General features: G+C 39.8%; 1 protein-coding gene across 1 annotated transcript in view; it reads right to left on the bottom strand.

Annotated features, from left to right (window-relative positions):
- Window positions 1-17,516, bottom strand: part of PCP4 (Purkinje cell protein 4) — a 54,124-nt gene that overhangs the window by 17,334 nt on the left and 19,274 nt on the right. Inside the window, exon 2 of the mRNA XM_040530038.1 lies at window positions 16,801-16,852. Within this exon, the coding sequence (XP_040385972.1) occupies window positions 16,801-16,852 (52 nt within the window). The remainder of the gene's footprint in view (window positions 1-16,800; window positions 16,853-17,516) is intronic.

The following is a 17,516-nucleotide window of genomic DNA, read 5'->3' as shown; positions in this document are numbered from 1 at the left end:
TGACTGCTTGGAACTGTTAGATCCACCCCACGGACCTCTTGTTTTAATGAGGTAGCTGACAGGAGCAGTAGGTTGTTGTCCTCTACTTGAGTCAGCAGCAAATGGGATGAGTTGCATGTTTTGCCACTGGTTTTCATGTGGCTAACAGGAAAGGAACAATGAGACGATGAAGGGTATGGGCATCAGAGACAGAGACTTCCTCACTTATTGATGTCTTCAGATGTGGTGGCCCTCTTCGTTCTACCTCTTGTATAACTCAGGCCTAGCCCCATATCTTCCCCAGCCTAGATCCTCATTATGGTTCCCAGTAGATCTCAATAATGCATTTTCTTTATCTGGTTAGTCTTAGTCCCCACAACTGTACTAGGGCATGCCCTAACCTCAGAACTCCATCCTGGCCCCTTCCCACACCAGCTGGCTGTTGGTCTCCTCCAATTCTCTCATCCCATTCCATATTCCTCCCTCCCAGTCCAAGTTTCCATTCACAAGTACCAATCCCTCCCTAATATTCTGGGGCTGTAATTTCCTGACAAGACTTACTGAACTCCATCATCAATACATCCTTTGACCTTCCTGCTCTATCTTCTGTCTTCTCTGGATTCAAGGAAGAAGGTACATTTCCTCCTAAGCAACCGTGGTGTCTTGGGAACACCATGCTCTCAGTTCCAGTTCCTGGCCAAAGTCTAGCTTACAGAAGCAAGCAGCAGCAATTAAACTGTAATTTTCTCAAGCCCTGCAAAGACAGCAATGGTTTAGTTGTCTTGATGTGTAGTATTTGGCTCAGTAATGTTGAGTTTTCATTAAAAAAAATTAACTGCTTCATCAAACGCAAGGCTTGTCTTTCCAAGCATTTATAACTTGGCAACATTTGAAGATAGAAAAGTCACATCCCAGATGGTAAATCTTAAGTTTCTGTTCAAAACGACAAGGGCTCAGAACAATCCAAAAAAAAGGCCACCAGAAATTGTTTTTAATTGGTAGACATTCTAGCATTTTGTTCAAGCCTCATTTCTGGAAACAACTGGAATGACTTTGCTGAACTCTTCCAAAATAATTCTGCTTGAGGCAAGCAATCAACATGACAAATTTTAGCAAAATTTTGGCAAGGCTATATACAACTGAAAAGGGAGCTTTTAACCAGCAGAGTTCAGCAGTTCTATGAATAGACCTTGCCACCAGTCCAGAAAATAACAAACAAAATAAGGGTATATAAAGTGAGTAAAATGTTGTAAATTAAATGAAGTAAAGATAAAAGTTACAGAAAGCTGGAAAATCTTTAAATGTGCCAAAAATGGAACGTGAATATTCTTGTGCTTTTTTTTTTTTTTTTGAGAATTGCCAATGATTCCGTGAAGTTTTAACCTCAGAAAAAAATAGAAAATAGTTTGCAACTTAGAATGATTACACAGAAGGCAAAAGTTAATCAAAGCTCTCCCTTATACATTTTGTGTTTGAGGATTACTCTAGCACTTAACTCTGCTGCTTATTTGAAATTTGTATACAAATCACTTTCCCTTGTATGAATATAAGCTTTGACAAATACTTTTTGAGTTCTGCTTGGATTTACAGACATGTCAGATTGTCAATAAAACCAATCAAAACCAGCATCTTAGCTGACACACACAGTTGACGAACCACAGATCATCACTCCAGCCCATGTTTTTCTAACCTGTATGAATGTATTTTTACTTCCCCTGTTTCTGAGGATTACAAGGCCCATAAGCTTACAACATCAACATCTAGAAGAATGACTAGAAATTTCATGCCTTTCCTCTGCATTAGAGAACACAAGCTAGGCCAGTGCAATAACAAATTTAGGCTAGGACATGTCACTGACTGACACCTCAAGTGTTGGCATATGCAGAATGCAGTATATGCAGTATATAGCACACCACAGAACTAGTCCCCATTGCCCCATCTAAAACCACCTCATTTTCTACTTTCTACACTGCTTGAATTTCAGACCTGAGTGTAAAGAAGACAAATTAAATATTTTTTTCCTCTTTTCCTCAGGAAACCAAGTGTTTACTCCTTCTTTCTTTCCTTCCCAAGCTGACAAGGAAGAAAAGAGAGGACGATTGAAAGTGTTCTTGTTTCTGATCTTCCACTTTTAAAGACTGCTTTGCCTCTTCCTTAAATGTGATGCTCTTCTTCCAGATATTTCTTTCCTGTTTACCCACCTGGGCCCTGCTTAAATCTAGTTTGGGAAACAGTAAATGTTTTGTGAGTGTGAAGAGAAATAACAGGCTTCAGGTGAGGATCGACCATGACTCCAAATTAGAGCATTGGTCAATTACCCTCTTCTGATGAATCTGTGTTCCTCATCACAGACCCAAACAGGAAGCTTGCCTGGCAAAATAAGGGGAGGGAAAATTAGGCAGTTAGAGGAAGAAGTAGCACTTGACCTAGCTGTGCTGTAGACAAGAAATTCCCTGGCGAGGAGAAAAGAATGAAGAATGAGACAGAAATACAGTCTCCCTCTCACAGGGAGACAGTAAGAAAGTATGCCAGAAAAGAAACAGCTTGCATAAAAAATGAAAGGGAAACTTCAGCTTTTATGGAGATGGGAATAAAGTAAGGAATAACTAACTTGACCCATCACAGCAGCATGGTCTGCCTAGCAGTAGGGACCGGTAGCTGGGAATCATACCAGGATGTCCCACTGCATCACGGGCTTCACCCCACTCTCATGGGCACACTCATGTTCCCCGTGAGAATAAGGGGACGTACTGGCAGAAAGCTATCTGCTTACACAAGACAACGACTGGTAAAAAGCTTCAGGATGGCGAAAGCCTCTAGGACCTCGTGTAAACCAGCAGGAATCACTGAAGCCAGCACATCTGTGGCAATCTGCACCAACCGAGGATCTGATCCTGCTTTCTGTTGCCTACCTCAATCTATGCAACCTCTTCTGACTAGTAGAACATTTTTGTTTTTCCAAATTGATCAGACTTTCCTCTGAAGCAAGCCGCTGCCAAGGGGGAAACAAAACACCTTTGCTTTTCTTGGACTGACTGAACTGAAATTCTACATTGTTTTTCTTTGTTTTGTTTTTTGGCATGCTTGGTCAAGCATAACAACTGTTTTGTCACATCCAGGCAGCATCATTTACAACAACAAAAGGTCGTTTTAAATTGACACTTGAAGAGGAGGCTGACAGCTCTAGCCAGATCACTCACTAACTCAGCAATTACACTGAAATGTTAAGTTGTGATGAACAATGGTGGAAGCAGTACCCGGCCTCCTGCTTCTAGGCCAGAAACCTCACAAACACACAGCAGAACGGACCCAGCTGCTCTCTATTTCAGCTCAGGTTAATTAGATGCTAGTTTCTATTCTGAAAGTTCAGTCAAGAGATATGCCCTTAAATATGCTGCATGGTACTATTTAATCCTGGAGAAAACTACTTACAGGCTTGGAATTACTGTGATTTCCTAAGAGTCGTGTGAAGTCATATTTATGGTAGTTACACCATCTTTCCATACCAAGTTTCAAGTAAATTTGGATCTATTTATACTTTGGAGAGGAAAATAATCGCTTCTTAGTGATAACGCATCGTGCCCACTCCAAAAATCATGGCAGCTTTGGTTGTGCTTGCATTTAGGTTCATTAAAACCTGAAACTTAGGACCAAATGCACTGGGAATTAGAAGTTCACACAAACATGTATAGAGGAGAAACTACAAAGAAACACTAGTATCCCTTAATGTAACTGACTTCACTGATTTTTGTGTGCAGCACTTTCTGCTGTGAGAAGACCAAAAAAAAAAAAGTTTTCTAATTCAAACTTACTCTGGACTTCAGCCAGTCCACCATGTAATAAAGAAAATGCTAACGTTAGCAGCAATAATCTAAAAGGGGTGAATAAACACCAAAATTCTATAGTAATGTTGTTGCATCTGAGAACAGCCTCTAGATTGCATTGCTCACAAGGCCTGCCTGTGGCATGTCAGGTATGGAGAGAATAGCTAAAAATTAGTTTCTTTTTGAGGCTCTTCTGTAACGGGATGGCTTTTAGCTGAAAGACCCCAGAGGACTCCATCTTATGACTCAGTCTCTTGCTTTTTATTTATGTGGTCCCTTATTCGAAAACCATAAATACTTCAAAGACAGTTATGATGCTTTTCTCTAGCATAGGGCTTGAAAGAGGTCCAATAGTCATTACAGGCTAGGTGCATCAGACCTCCTGCATGTGGGTAGAGGAGCTCCAAGTCACACACCTGGTCCCACTGGGCTTGTCTGCCAGTGTGTGCTGGCAGTGCTGTTTATGGATCCTTAATCTCCAGAGCTCTTTGCACTGGAGTCTAGCAGAGCTATTTCTTTCTCCTGAATTCAATAGAGAAAGGAACTTAAGCCAAGGGCTTAAGTTTGTCTGAGATTAAAGTGGTGCTTATTGATAGAATGACTCGTGACTGATTGGCAAAGCCTGTGTCTGTGCCCTCCACTGACAGCATCTGTCACCCGCTGATAAAGAGGTCCCAAACCACGCCATCTTCCATCTGCCTTCCTACCCTCTTGAATAAGAGAAGCCAGGAATGTGGTGGTTTTTTTTCAACTTCTGCTAAGTAGCACAACACATCTTTGCCACCCAAAGGCAGACCTCACAAGAGATATTCAGGGTTTAGTTACGAATAGATCCATCGTAAAGGTCACCAAGAAATTTTTGCTAGTGAAAAATCCTGCTGTCTGCTTTATGAACAAAATCATTAGATGAGATCATACTACACCTGTGCTCTGCACTGTCTGCTAATAATTAGTCTGCTGGCTGCTAGACCAGGAGGTAGCTGCTTCAGGATGCCAAACAGCCTTGAATCCAGCTGCCTCAGGCTCTGTCTAGATTTCTTTCCCTCATTATCTGGGGTGAGGGGGAAAGGGGATATCTGGTTCTCATCTGTGCTGTGTAAACCAGTATGGGGGGTACGTGCATCCCCTTCATACCCCAAGATGGAGCCCAGACATAACTGAAGCTCTGCTATTACATGTGTGCTTCAACATCAGCATCTTTTCTCAAAGGTACCACACCTGATACTCTACATCATCCTCAGTGTTCACTCGGTGAAATCCAAGGCCAGAAGAGTAAGCATATCTTCAAGCTATATTAATCTCTCCCCTCCTACCCTTCTGTTTAGTTGTACCACATCTGCCATAAACCAGAGAATCCAACTGAAAAATTTCTCCATAATTAATTTTTGCTTCCTGTCTTAAAAACAGTCAGAATCTCTCTGCAGTGGCTAAAGGGACATCTGCCCCAAAGCCTTAAAGTAAACATCCCTTTACCTGAACTTAATGGTAAGTATCAGTTTCAGAACTTCTGTCATTTGCTTTGAGTTTTGATGTTTTTAATTTAATCTGAGACATGTCTCATGCACTCTGTGGTGATACTGTACAGACAGGGCAGTGTTGGGTGCAATATTCAGGGTCGGTACTGCCTGGCCCTGCGCCCTCACCCTGAAATGGGGTGAGGCCCTGGTGTAATTGCAATATTTGTGAGAGTGCCCCTTCCTCTCCACTCTGCCTCCCTTCCCATGGGAGTGACACGATGCAATTAGCAGCTTATGGACTGTCACTAAAACAAGGCTCGTGCTGCAGCATGTGGAGGAAAGGATGGAGGGGTGAGGGAGAAAGGAATAGTATCCTCTTCACATCTAAGCACCTTTTCGTCTGAAGTATATATTTAAAATCTCTAAATTGAGGAAGTCAGAAAAATAATAATGGAAGGTTCTGCCAATCTTAATGAGAATTAAATTATACTATCAACACTGAAATAGAAAATTATTAGTAAAAATCATTTACATAGCTGAAGAAATCAGCACGTGTATCAAGCAGGCAGAATGAACAGGACAAGCCCTTAAAAATACACAAGTAAAGAGCTGATCAAGGCTAACCTAAGCTGTAACCTACAGAGATAAAAGTCAAAGTGTATCAGAAGTTAATGCACCATCACTGTGCAATCAAACTAAAGATGCTCAGACAAGAGACTCTGTCCTACACTTTGTGTCTGAAAGAGACAATTGTTGCAATATATTCTCAGGAAGGAGAGCTTCTAAAATATCTATGTAAGCAGAAATGACTTGGAGTAAAAAGGTCATTAGCAATGCAAAAGGCTAATTCTTCTTAGCTGTTGGTCTGGCTATCAGCATGAGATCTGTAACTAAGATCAGAAACTGTGGAGCCAGGATAGTTACTGTTAGATTAGTACAGACACATAATGAATTCCAAAATTCTACAATAATGTATTGTTTTTCTGGCTATTAGCCCGGATTTTAATTAGTTTCCACTAATGAATACATTTGTACATGTCCATTCTTTATTGGCAGCTTTTAGAGGAGCTGGTAAATTGGTTGCTGTGGAGTGCCAGTGTTTCACTAATACCTAACAAATAATTAATGCTTTCCCTACCTAGAGTCAACCAGCAGTCTCCCGGTTTCTTTGGTATAAATTAGAATGAAAGATGATATACTCAAAATGCAGTTAGAGTGCTCATTCATCAGCTGCTGTTAAATAATGTTACTGCGAGACCCCAGAAGTGCTGAGAGCTCAGTTACAGTCCCTGGACTACCCGTACTATCTCCCAGGAGCTGCCAGAGCACCCTGCCCTATTTTCCACTGCAACTCTTGAAATGACTTTTCCGTATCTGGTGCTATTTAAGTTTTTTCTTTTCTTGAAAATTCCTCCTTGGAAATATGTATTTTTCTCAGTCCTTCCTATTCCTAACGCTGTGCAGACTGGGGAAAAATGAACCAAGAGTGCTTGACCAAAGCAAATGCTTTCAGATCCAGTATCTTAGCTAATAAAAGATCTCAAGCCAGGAAATATTTGTATGTTTTCACATCCAGATTTCCATACAGAAAATGTCTGGAAGAGCTTGCATGAAGAAGCTAAGGTCAGCTAAAATCTAAATAAGGATGAATTGCTTGAGGTAGGATTGAGGAGAAATTAAAAGCCCATGTCCAAAACTGACGTTCTGAAAAACCCTGGTTAGCATCCACTTAATCCCAGAGACACACAGGCTCTGTAGTATTATCCACAGATTCTTCAGCCTTGACAGGGCTGAGCAAGTCAGAAACCATTTTATACCTAAACGAGATTAGGATCTCTGAACACCCAGCTCTCCAGAGAAGCTCATTCAAATAGTGTAATGTCACAGAAGAATCTGTTTCTCTCTGATGTCAGTAACTGGAGCTTTAGGTCTCTCATACATACATGTTTACAGCCAGGCAAGAGGAATTCAACCCCTAACTTCTAGAGAGGAAAAGAGTTTACTGTTAATTGATTCTAATGGCTCTTATTCAGCACAGGAACCCTAGATATAATGGGCTGAAAAAATTCTCTTGCATTCCTAGGCATTTTATATAACGTCCTGAAATCCACTCTGAGGAGTGCCAGGATTGGAGGTGCAGTGTTGCACTGGTTCACACTGTAGTGTCAAATTCACTTTTGTAGCCTTAACTACTTTGTTCTGGTAACTAGTTCAGCTAAGGACCAAACTTTAATCATGCCTGTAACACTCCTGCTGTTCTGCATTCTGGTGCCTGCTTGCATAAGGGAGCCTGATAATACCAAATTGCAAGCTAATTTTGGAGCATCAAGTTAAGTGTATTAAGAAAGCCGTGTGCTATAAATTAAAATCTTAAAAACCTTCCGAAGAAAATTATTAATACTTTACTGAACTAGTCATATGCAAGGAACTCATAAGTGGAAAAGCATTTTCATTTCATTTGCAAAACCAAGTCTTCTGGAAAAGAAAAACAACAGAACAAAACAAAAATCTATCATAGGAAGTAAGGCAGATAATTTGTAGTCAAAAAGAAAAGTGATGTTTCCATAACAGTAAATTCTGGTAATCTCTGTTGTGCATTGATTGTGCTCCTCTTTCATTTTTTGCTTCCACTTAATTAAAAAGTCATGCTGCTGAGCTACATCCACCTCTTGTGGCCTTTTAATCACCTCTTGTTAGAGTCTGGGAACACAGAGAGATCTGTAACTTGCATCAGCCTAGCTCCATGGACTTCCAGTGTAAATATGCCAGCCTTCATATGCCATTGACTCTAACACTGATACTACACCAAACCATCCTTGGTGATGTACGGATAGATTCATTTCAGAGATAACGTTATTGGTTTTCCTAGGGTTATCTAGGAACAAGCTTGACCTCTGTCCTTCATTTGGGTTCCTATCAGCAGCAAAGCAGAACTAAATGTTCCTCTTTTAAGAGTATTGATGACAGCACGGTTTCAGATGAGTACTCATTTGTGGAAGCAAGCCAGTGCATGTCAGCTACGTGCCAGTCATGGAAAGAGGTCTCGTTCTCCCTAGTGCATAGTCAGACAGAGCATTGATAATTACAGACTGATTTCCAAAAGAAATATGGCACTTATCAAAGGCATAATTTCAGTTCTGCCTTTCCTCATTAACACTTGACAGGAACTCCAGCATATTTATGAGTCATCTAAAAGGCAAAAACCACCAGCATCACCAAAGCTTTTGTAGTATTTTTTCTTAATTTACAACCATTGTTTTGTGGCATTTTTTTCCCCTTAGTACCCTATCCTGATCTTTACACACCAGCTTCTCAGAAAGGATTAGAGCTCCTACCACCTTTCAGGTGCTCAAATGCCCACCGAAATGCAAGAATTAGACACCCCCTGTGTGCCTGAGGTCCTAAATGCTGTAGGATCCAACTCACATTGTCATCATGGCAATGACAAAGGAACCGAGACAAAATTTTACCAAACAGGAAAGTGGTGGCCATCAGCTAAGGGAGGAAACTGGAAGTCAGAAAGTCCAAACCCTGAATGTACGAGAAGTCAAGGGCACAGTTAGTGCAAATATTTCAAAACCAGAGGACACAGGAACATACCAAGACCCTTGTAGTATGTTGAAGAGGCTTGGGTCTGGGACTTACACAGTGCTGTCAGGGCTCCCTTCTTTCAGACAATTTCACTGTTCCTCCATGTCCTCACCCAACTTGGCTTATTTGACATTGTATAAGCTTTCTTGGAGTATGTGCAAAACAACTAACACAATAGAAACAAGATCCTCTAGTAACTACTGAAACTAAGTCACCAGTGAGCATAATTCATGTTTATTTCCTTGGGCTACTTCCAACCTTAGTGCTGCAGGATGGCTGCATCTCTACTGATTTCTACCCACTGCAAACACTGTGCAAAGGACCAGACTGTATTAGTGACCATAAGTATATGCTTATGTACATGTGTATACTTCACATTTCAGAAATGCAGCTGTATTTTTGAGTGTACTCGGTTTGAGAACATCACATGTAAGCAGGCACACACGCAAGTCTCCCGGTTTGTATGTAGGCACTGTGTGCACAACAAAGATCCCATAAATTAATCAAGCTATTCTTGTAACAAGCTGGAAAGAAAGAGATGGACTGAGGCAGAAATTGTTATTGTTATCTCTATTTTTAAATACTTGGAAGGCACTCAGTTACTATGGTGGTGAGGACCATATAAGTACCTACACAGATTCACTTGCGGCAGGAGTGTTAAGCGTGAGGGTTTTTCCATCTCAAAGGTGCCAGCTAGCTGGGGACTGAAGGGGCCTCTAAGGGAAAAAAGGGAGAAATCTATTTTGAAATCATTTCATATTTTTCAGTCTTTTAAAAGAGCTTAAAAAACTGAAATAGTTCTTATATGGTTGTGCTGGTTTGCTTTTTTTTTTTCTTCCCTAGGGAACTTCTGCATTTAATTTGCTTTCCTGGTACTCTTTCATTGGATAGGAAACCATTCTTTTCCTCTTCAGTGCAATTCTTCTAGGAGAAAAAAAAATACAAAAATATAAGGAAAAAAAAATCTCTAAAAACCAAATAACATGGCAGAAAGAAGCTGCGTAACTACCATTATGTATCAACATACACGCAGACGTGCTTGTGCATAATGCCATATTCTTTGTGTCAGGAGATGGACTTATTTGGTAGTCATGAGTGGTTATAAATGATATACAAAATGAAAACTACCAGGGAAGTCCAAAGACAGGACGTTGGCCAGACTGCATCAGCACAGCTGGCTCTGTTAATTGCTGAGACTTTTAACAAGATGCTTTAAGATGCTTTAAGAAACATTTAAAAATGAAAGCTCCTGCTTACCGGTTGAAGTGCAGCAGTAATACATGGTGTGACACCAGATATGTCAGACAACAGAAGAACGAGAATAGTATCTAGTCTCTCACAAGTATTATTTAAGTTTCAGTCAGGTATATTCATTACTTTGAATTCCAGCAGACAATTCTCCCCAGGAGACCAGATGGCCAAATGTGTGTATGCAGACGTGGGGGTAGGTGAAGTTTCAGTATGGAAGGTGTTTAGTTTATCAATAACACATAAAAAGTTGTTGTTTTGAAGCTTTTGTTGCTAGAAAACCATCAGAAGTTGCTGATATGAAATTTTTTTGTGAACCGTCCTTGTTAACACTGCTCCAGAAAAATAAGCACACAGCATTACTCTGGAGAGAACTTATACTAATCCCTGGCCTCAAGAAATGGAAATTCACCTAGGAGAGGAAATGAAGTTCATGTATAATTCCCCTCTTTTCCTTTCAGCATCTTCTCTAGGGAAGATCTGTGAACTATCTGAGAGCCTTATTATGAAAGGCTAAATCTGTCTTTAGCTGAGATACATCAGCTGCCTGAGTAGATGACTGGGCCCCTGGATACACAGACGAGTCTGGGCAAAGGAGGAGACACGGGCCAGGAGAGGACCTGGGACATAATTGGTTTAATTCTGGCTACACTTTATGTGTGGCTATCCCCAGGAAATTGCCTGAAATTCAGTGGATAAGGCTGCCTGCGGTGTTTCTGCCATGTGTAGCTATGCCTTTGAGATGGGATTCATCTAGAACTACTTAACTTTTTTCTGCCAGTACTCATCTGAAACGCCCTCAGCTATGGATCATGGCATTGAGTTCACACAGGATTTTTACACCTTCATCTGAGCCTGAGTGATCTGTACATGATGAAATACAACTTACGTAACTATGCAAAGGGTTCATACACTTTTGTATTTAGGCTCTGTGAAGGTGTTACATTATTTGATGGTTGCATATACATCGAGGAATGTTGCTGAGACACAGACTTCCTATTTTAAGAGATGGGGGCTGAGGTACAGCAAATAATTCTCCTCTCACACTTCCTAAATCCCCACTGGAACCAGGTGGGTTTTATAAGATAAGACAAAATTTGGCTCAGGGCATAGATGGAAAGAAATAGGGGAGGGGGACAGGATTGCTGGCAGGGAGATTATATTCTGTGAAGCACTGCTTTCAAAGGACGAAAGTATTTTGCGGAGTACCATAGAGAAGAGAGTTAAGAGGACAAGGCCATTTCCTCCCAACACTCAATATAATATCCAGGAAAATTTAGTATTAGTTCCATACAGTGCTACCCTTCGTAACTTCTGGTTAGTGTTATGGGGGGTGAAGTATCAAAGAGAGAGAAAAGCACTCTGGAAAGGTTTTGTTGGTAGTGGTGGTGGTAGTGGTAGGGGTTTGTTTTTGTTTGTTTTAAATTGAGCAGTTCCTTGCAAGACCTATTTTGTCTTTTGCCACACGAGTCATATTCTGTGGGAAAAACAAAATACACAAGGCATTGCAATGCTACAGCTCAGTCACTGTCCCTCCCTGTGACTAAAGAATGTGACCTCTAGACCTGGGTGGATATAGCAAACCATGTTCCATGAGCATATTTTAATATTTATACAAATTAGCCTCATGTGTTCCCTTCCTTTTTTCCACAAGTTCATTCATAGGGCTGTTCCCAAAACCAGTATATTTTTAAATGGTCATCCGAGAATATTAGTGGAAAACTGATTTTGAGTTCTTAAACAAATATTTATATTAAAGCATACTACAATAATGATCCTGGGCTCTGGCCAGGAATTAAAGCTCTGTTGATATAAGCACTCCACATAAATAACTATGAAGATAATTATTTACTCTGCTGGACCTATCAAGTTTCTTTACTCCTCTACATGCACTGTGCACAAAGTGCAGAATTTCCCAAATTCCTTGAATAGATTAAGTTGGTGAATGCACAGTTGACTGCCCTGCAAGATGCACAAGCAGAAGAGCTTACTAGTGAGATATCTCTATCCCAACACACACAATTCTTTACAGTTACTGTACATGTTTTCTAGAAGCATTCAGATTTAAGTGAGTTCAGAGGCCTCCATTTTAGATGTAAAGGAGAAGGATAAAAAACCAACGGAGTTCATAAAGTAAACTCTTACACAGAGCCAACCCATGGTATACCCTAGGGAGAGGAAGAAATCCAGAGCGTTTATTCATTTATAGTTTTCTGATCACCCAAAGCCAAGATCACGTACTCACAGGACAAATGCTTGAGAACAAAGTAGAAACTGAAAAGAATGGCTTCAGATTTTTGGGTACAACTGACCATCTTGTCTTTACTGCATAGGCCTACTCCACCATGACATGCAACTTAATGCAAAACCTTTCATTTTCATTTAGACCCAGAAAGTTTTAGAATTCATCATGTCAAAAAACATATTTTTATTGCAAATATTCATATTGCTGAATGATAGATCTAATATTCTGAGAAAATGATTCACAAATATCAGCTAATAACCATGTGCCTTATGTAGTTTCAGAAGAAATCTACTAATAGGAAAAGGGGTGATTCTAAACTTGAAGACAAAAATAATTGGTTCTGATGCAGTCATTACCCTGCTAGATGTGCTACACTGTTAAAAGTAGAGTGCATGATACCAGCTTGCAAGTTACATAGGATAAATGAAGGAGAATGCAAAACAAAATGAGAAGTGACAGATGTTAACTTACAAAGAAACATTGTGACATTGCCAAGGCAGTAAGAACAGGAAGGTAGAAACATCTTGTTTTCCTTTAAAATGCATTTGCAAACATGATGGGCCAGATTAGTCAAACTAGGTAAGCACAAAAGAAATTACAGCATTTTATCCTATTCAGATTCTGTTGGACTAAGCCAGATTTGTAACAGAAGGGGCATGCGGGGATAGTGCTACTTGGTTCCCTTTGGATTTTTGACCACAGAGAACAGCATTATGTAATAGAGATTCCAAGTTCATAATGGCACATACCAACAGTATGACTTAGCTTTCAGATAGACTAAGGTCCTTCAAGACCCTGTGAGGTTTATGGTAGCTATACTTATATAGCTCCTATGTACAAGTTTTCATATAGGTACTTCCATATGCAAACTGTTACTGCTAATTACAATCTACTAGGGTGGTGTTTTTGTAAGAATAGTCCTTCAACTAGCTCTTGCCCAGGAAAGCTAGTTTATATAATTTACTCCTAATAATATTTTTGTTCTTTCCACTCTGACAACAGAATGAGATTATATACACTTTCCTTAGAGCAATATAATACTTTATTGGATGGAAAAGCTACTCAGCATTGTACAGTGCCCATTGAAGTTGTCAGGAGCTTTTCCACTGACTTCACTAGCCTTTTCCAAACCACGGATGTACCATGATAGCACACTGTAATGCAATAGTTGTTCCTCCTTAGGAAGAAATGAATCATCATCTTGTCTTGATCATAAACCTGTAAGAGGACAAACTACAACTTGTTTAAAAGGTCAGGACAGACAAAAGTCATCGAGAGTTTTGCTGTTAACCTTCAGTGTCAGTGAAAATTGCTTCATCCCAAGTGATTATTCAGTAGTTATAATCCAGATATATCTTCAAGAACTACTGGATTGTTGCTGCATAAAAACGGGAAGATACACTAGTGTATACTATCCAAAATACAATGGAAGTCTGCTAATGCCCAGTGTTCTGCAAGAGAAGAGGGATGCTACCACCTTGCAGTCTGGAAGATTCAGGAAGGCAGCTGAAGGAAAATACTGCTGATGAATGAAGGTCCTATATAGTATAGGTACATTCCATTCATCAACATAACCAGTACAGTTCATGCACAGATTTTCTTCTCCAGTTATCACAAACTCTTAAATATACTGTGGCATATTACTGCTCCACACGATACTGGCTTTTCTGAAGCTCAGTCTTTCCCACTGCACATTCCCCTAAGTCAACAAGCAAGGATACCGAAACAAGGCAGTGTCAATTCAGTAGAAGTTGGGACTGTGCCTGCATTTTGTGTGTGATAAACACCTCTGCTGGAAGCAAGACTAAGAGAGGCCACTGCTGTGGTCATACGAAGTAAATATGACTAAGGATATAGTGTTGCTCCCTAACAAAGGTCAAACAAGAACATGCATTCATAGATGTCTACCAAACCATCCACTACTATAAAAGAAGTCTCCATAGACTTAGTTTCCCTAAACGCTTTGCAGTGACAGCAATGCCATACGCACCTTCAAAGAGGAAGGGTACTGATTGTAGTGGTCATTGGTTTTATTTTCTCCAGTTTTGACTCAGCCTAGAGATGGACCCCAAATTAATTTTCCACAAACAGTGTCTCCACTGTGTGAATCAACAACCCTAAAAACAACTGAGCATCATTATTTGTTGTTAGGGCTAGCTTTCAGCAGCTTTTCCTGAACATGTAATCAAAAGCAAGGACAGTCACCAGACCACTTCAACTTTGCAAACAGTTTCGTAGCATGACTCCTTATTTTAGACTAAAATCAAAGGGCATTTGGTTTCTTCCTCCCTCCCCTCTCCCCCTTTTCAACAAGAGGGAAAGTTTCATTTTGATAGGGAAATGACCATCAGAAGTGCCTGATGATAATGACCACAATAGAAATTTAAGACATGCACATATCACAGACTTCTGACCAAAAAACAGGTTATGGAGGATTTACATTGTGCAAGTAGGTTTATAGCACATCACAATTTCCAAAGGAATAAATCACTTTTGCTTGAGTTCTAACTACACACAGCTAATAAGTACAAAGAGCTATACATTTTTTGCTTCTTTGATATATAATCCAACCTCAGGTTGAAAGTTCTGATTCTGCTTCATTTTCATGCAAGCATAAGGATTTAGGAGAACAGAGGACTCTGTTCCATCTCCCCTGTTACTCCTTTATTTTAAGTAGGTGACAGGGTTTTTTTGGTTATAACTTCACTATAAAAAATGATAGACATCTATTTGTCCAAGATTCAGTGTGCATCTGCTTGTCTATACTATACATAAAACTATGCTACAACTAACTAGAATCATATATTTATGAATTAATAATGCAGCAATTCTCAGTCAAAATTCCCCTTAAGGAAAAAGAAAAAAAAAAAAGAACTTGCCTCTAAAAGGCTGCAGGGTCAGTAAATCTTAGCTAAATTTGACAACAGGACGATTTTATTTGTAAAGAAATTCAAAGTAAATGAGCTTAGTTCATAATGTGCTCTAACAGTAAGAGAAAAACATGCTTTCCATGCTGCCCAAATGGCTGGCATAATTTTGCTGCTTTCCTTTCCTGTTAACATCAGGATGCAAATGGCTCTGCTGTCAGGGTACGTTTGTTCCCACTAATTCAAGACACTATAACAAGCCAAAATATTTATTTCTTTTTTCCAGTCTTTAATTTGTATTTTATCATATTGGGAACATCGGTGACTGATTTCACTTACTGTAGCATTATGCAAACAATCCTTATGGGAAAGTCACCTCTCTGTAGTAGGAAAACTAAGCATAAAGAAGACTGCTGATGTTTTAGGATGTGTTTTCTCAGAGGGCCCAAAGATTCTGTTCAGACCAACACAAAGGCCAAAGTGCATATTCAAAACAACTGCTCAGAAATCTCATCCCAGAAAACCCTTGGCTCTTCAGAAAAGAGACTTACATTTTTCCTGCTTTTCACTAGAGAAGACAGACTACCAGAACATATTTTCTCTTCATTAGAACTAGATGATCAAACAGAAGCAAACAGAATATTTATATAGCTCAATCCTCATCCTGTTCATGAATGTCTACAAACTAATGTTGCATCATATTCGGCTGAGTCTATAATTAAAGCTGATCAAAATGTTTTCCTTTGAAAAATGTTTCTGACGGTAATTGGATTTTAATCAAGTGATCATTTGTATGTAAAGTGTTTCTGCCTCCTATAGGAAATAAGATTAGTTCTCAACTAAATAACAATTGTTTCCACTGAAAATTGTTTGATTTTCTTCTTTCTTAGAAAAAATAAAAATAAAATCCAATTAGAATTGATTGTGTCATTTATGGGGCAGAAATTGATCCCTACCTGCCCCTTTGTTAGAGGTCAAAAAAAGCAACAAATCACCTCTTATAACAGCAGAGCACACATCTGGATTCACCCTACTATATGGAATGCTGAAGTTAGGAGCCTATTTGCCATATGTTCCCTCCCTGTGAGCAGCTCCATCCATTGCCTCTCTCTATCAACTCTCAAATGATCCTGTGGAAGTGGCTTCTAACCTTGGTAGCTCAGTTATGGGCCCAAAATTAGGTGGGATGAATGAGACCACAAAAACTATGTAAGTCCTCATAATTAGTTTACTTCTGCTCACCTTCCCCATCCACATAGCAACTGCTCATAGTATTGAACCTAATCTCTTGTGTTCTTTTCTCACATACCAAACAGTGTTTTGTTCTAGCCTCATTTGCATCTGCACTCTCTTATACAGAGTCCTTTGGTTTACCATAGTACGAGCTCAGAATCAAGTCTCTTCTTAAATACATGACTTGAATATACAAAGGACAAGATCCCAGTAAGTCCTTCTAGTTTTTCAAACACATGCAAAAGATAACAGAAAAAACAAGGCTGATGCTGTCTGACATCTGTCATTATAGTAAAACCAGATTTTGACTCATTTTGGCTCAATACTCTCCGTCAAAAAATATAGCCTACCCTTACCATTCTCACCAGATGTCTTGTCTTTTCCATTTGTAGCTCCAGTTCCTTGTCTCTGGTAGAGGAGAAAAAAAAATAAGAAAAAAAAAGTGGTTAGAACAAACTTGGAAGTGTATTTTCCCCTTGGAATTACTAGCAGTTACAGCCTGATTTTTCTTCAGTACTTTGGATAGTCACTCACCCTCATGTAATGCTGCTTTGAAAAACTACCAGCCAGAACAGAAATCCTTGGTACCACCTCGGCACAGCTGTATAACCGTGCATGGAATTGTACTCAATTAGCACCTGTTAACGATGGGGTTTGTGTAGTCAAATTCAAGGGTATGAACTGCAGTAGGACATTCCCTCAGGTCTCTGCTGCGCCTCCATTCCCATGTTTCTTTTGATCGGACCTTGGTCAGAAGACTTGCATTTGTCCCTTTTTGTCCACAAGCAGAGATGGAACTTCCCACTTAAGTTCACCAAGTCTAAGGAACAGCCCCAAGACTTTCCATGAAGCAAACTGTGATGTCTCTTTACTAAGTGACATGTGGCAAATACCAGCACGGCCCCAAACAGTGGCATTCACAGTGGCAAAACTGTACTGGTGTGGTTACACTTCTGTAATTTACTAGCTTAGGAATGGCTACTCAATGGAAATTATGCTGCATCCCCCAGAGACAGCATCTCGCAGGTAGAATTAAGGTACTTTAGCAAACTAGTATGGTAAAATTTGCATT

This window comes from Cygnus olor, chromosome 1, assembly GCF_009769625.2.
Source record: "Cygnus olor isolate bCygOlo1 chromosome 1, bCygOlo1.pri.v2, whole genome shotgun sequence".
In the NCBI taxonomy this organism is placed as follows: Eukaryota; Metazoa; Chordata; class Aves; order Anseriformes; family Anatidae; genus Cygnus; species Cygnus olor.
This window is presented reverse-complemented; position numbering and strand designations above follow the sequence as displayed.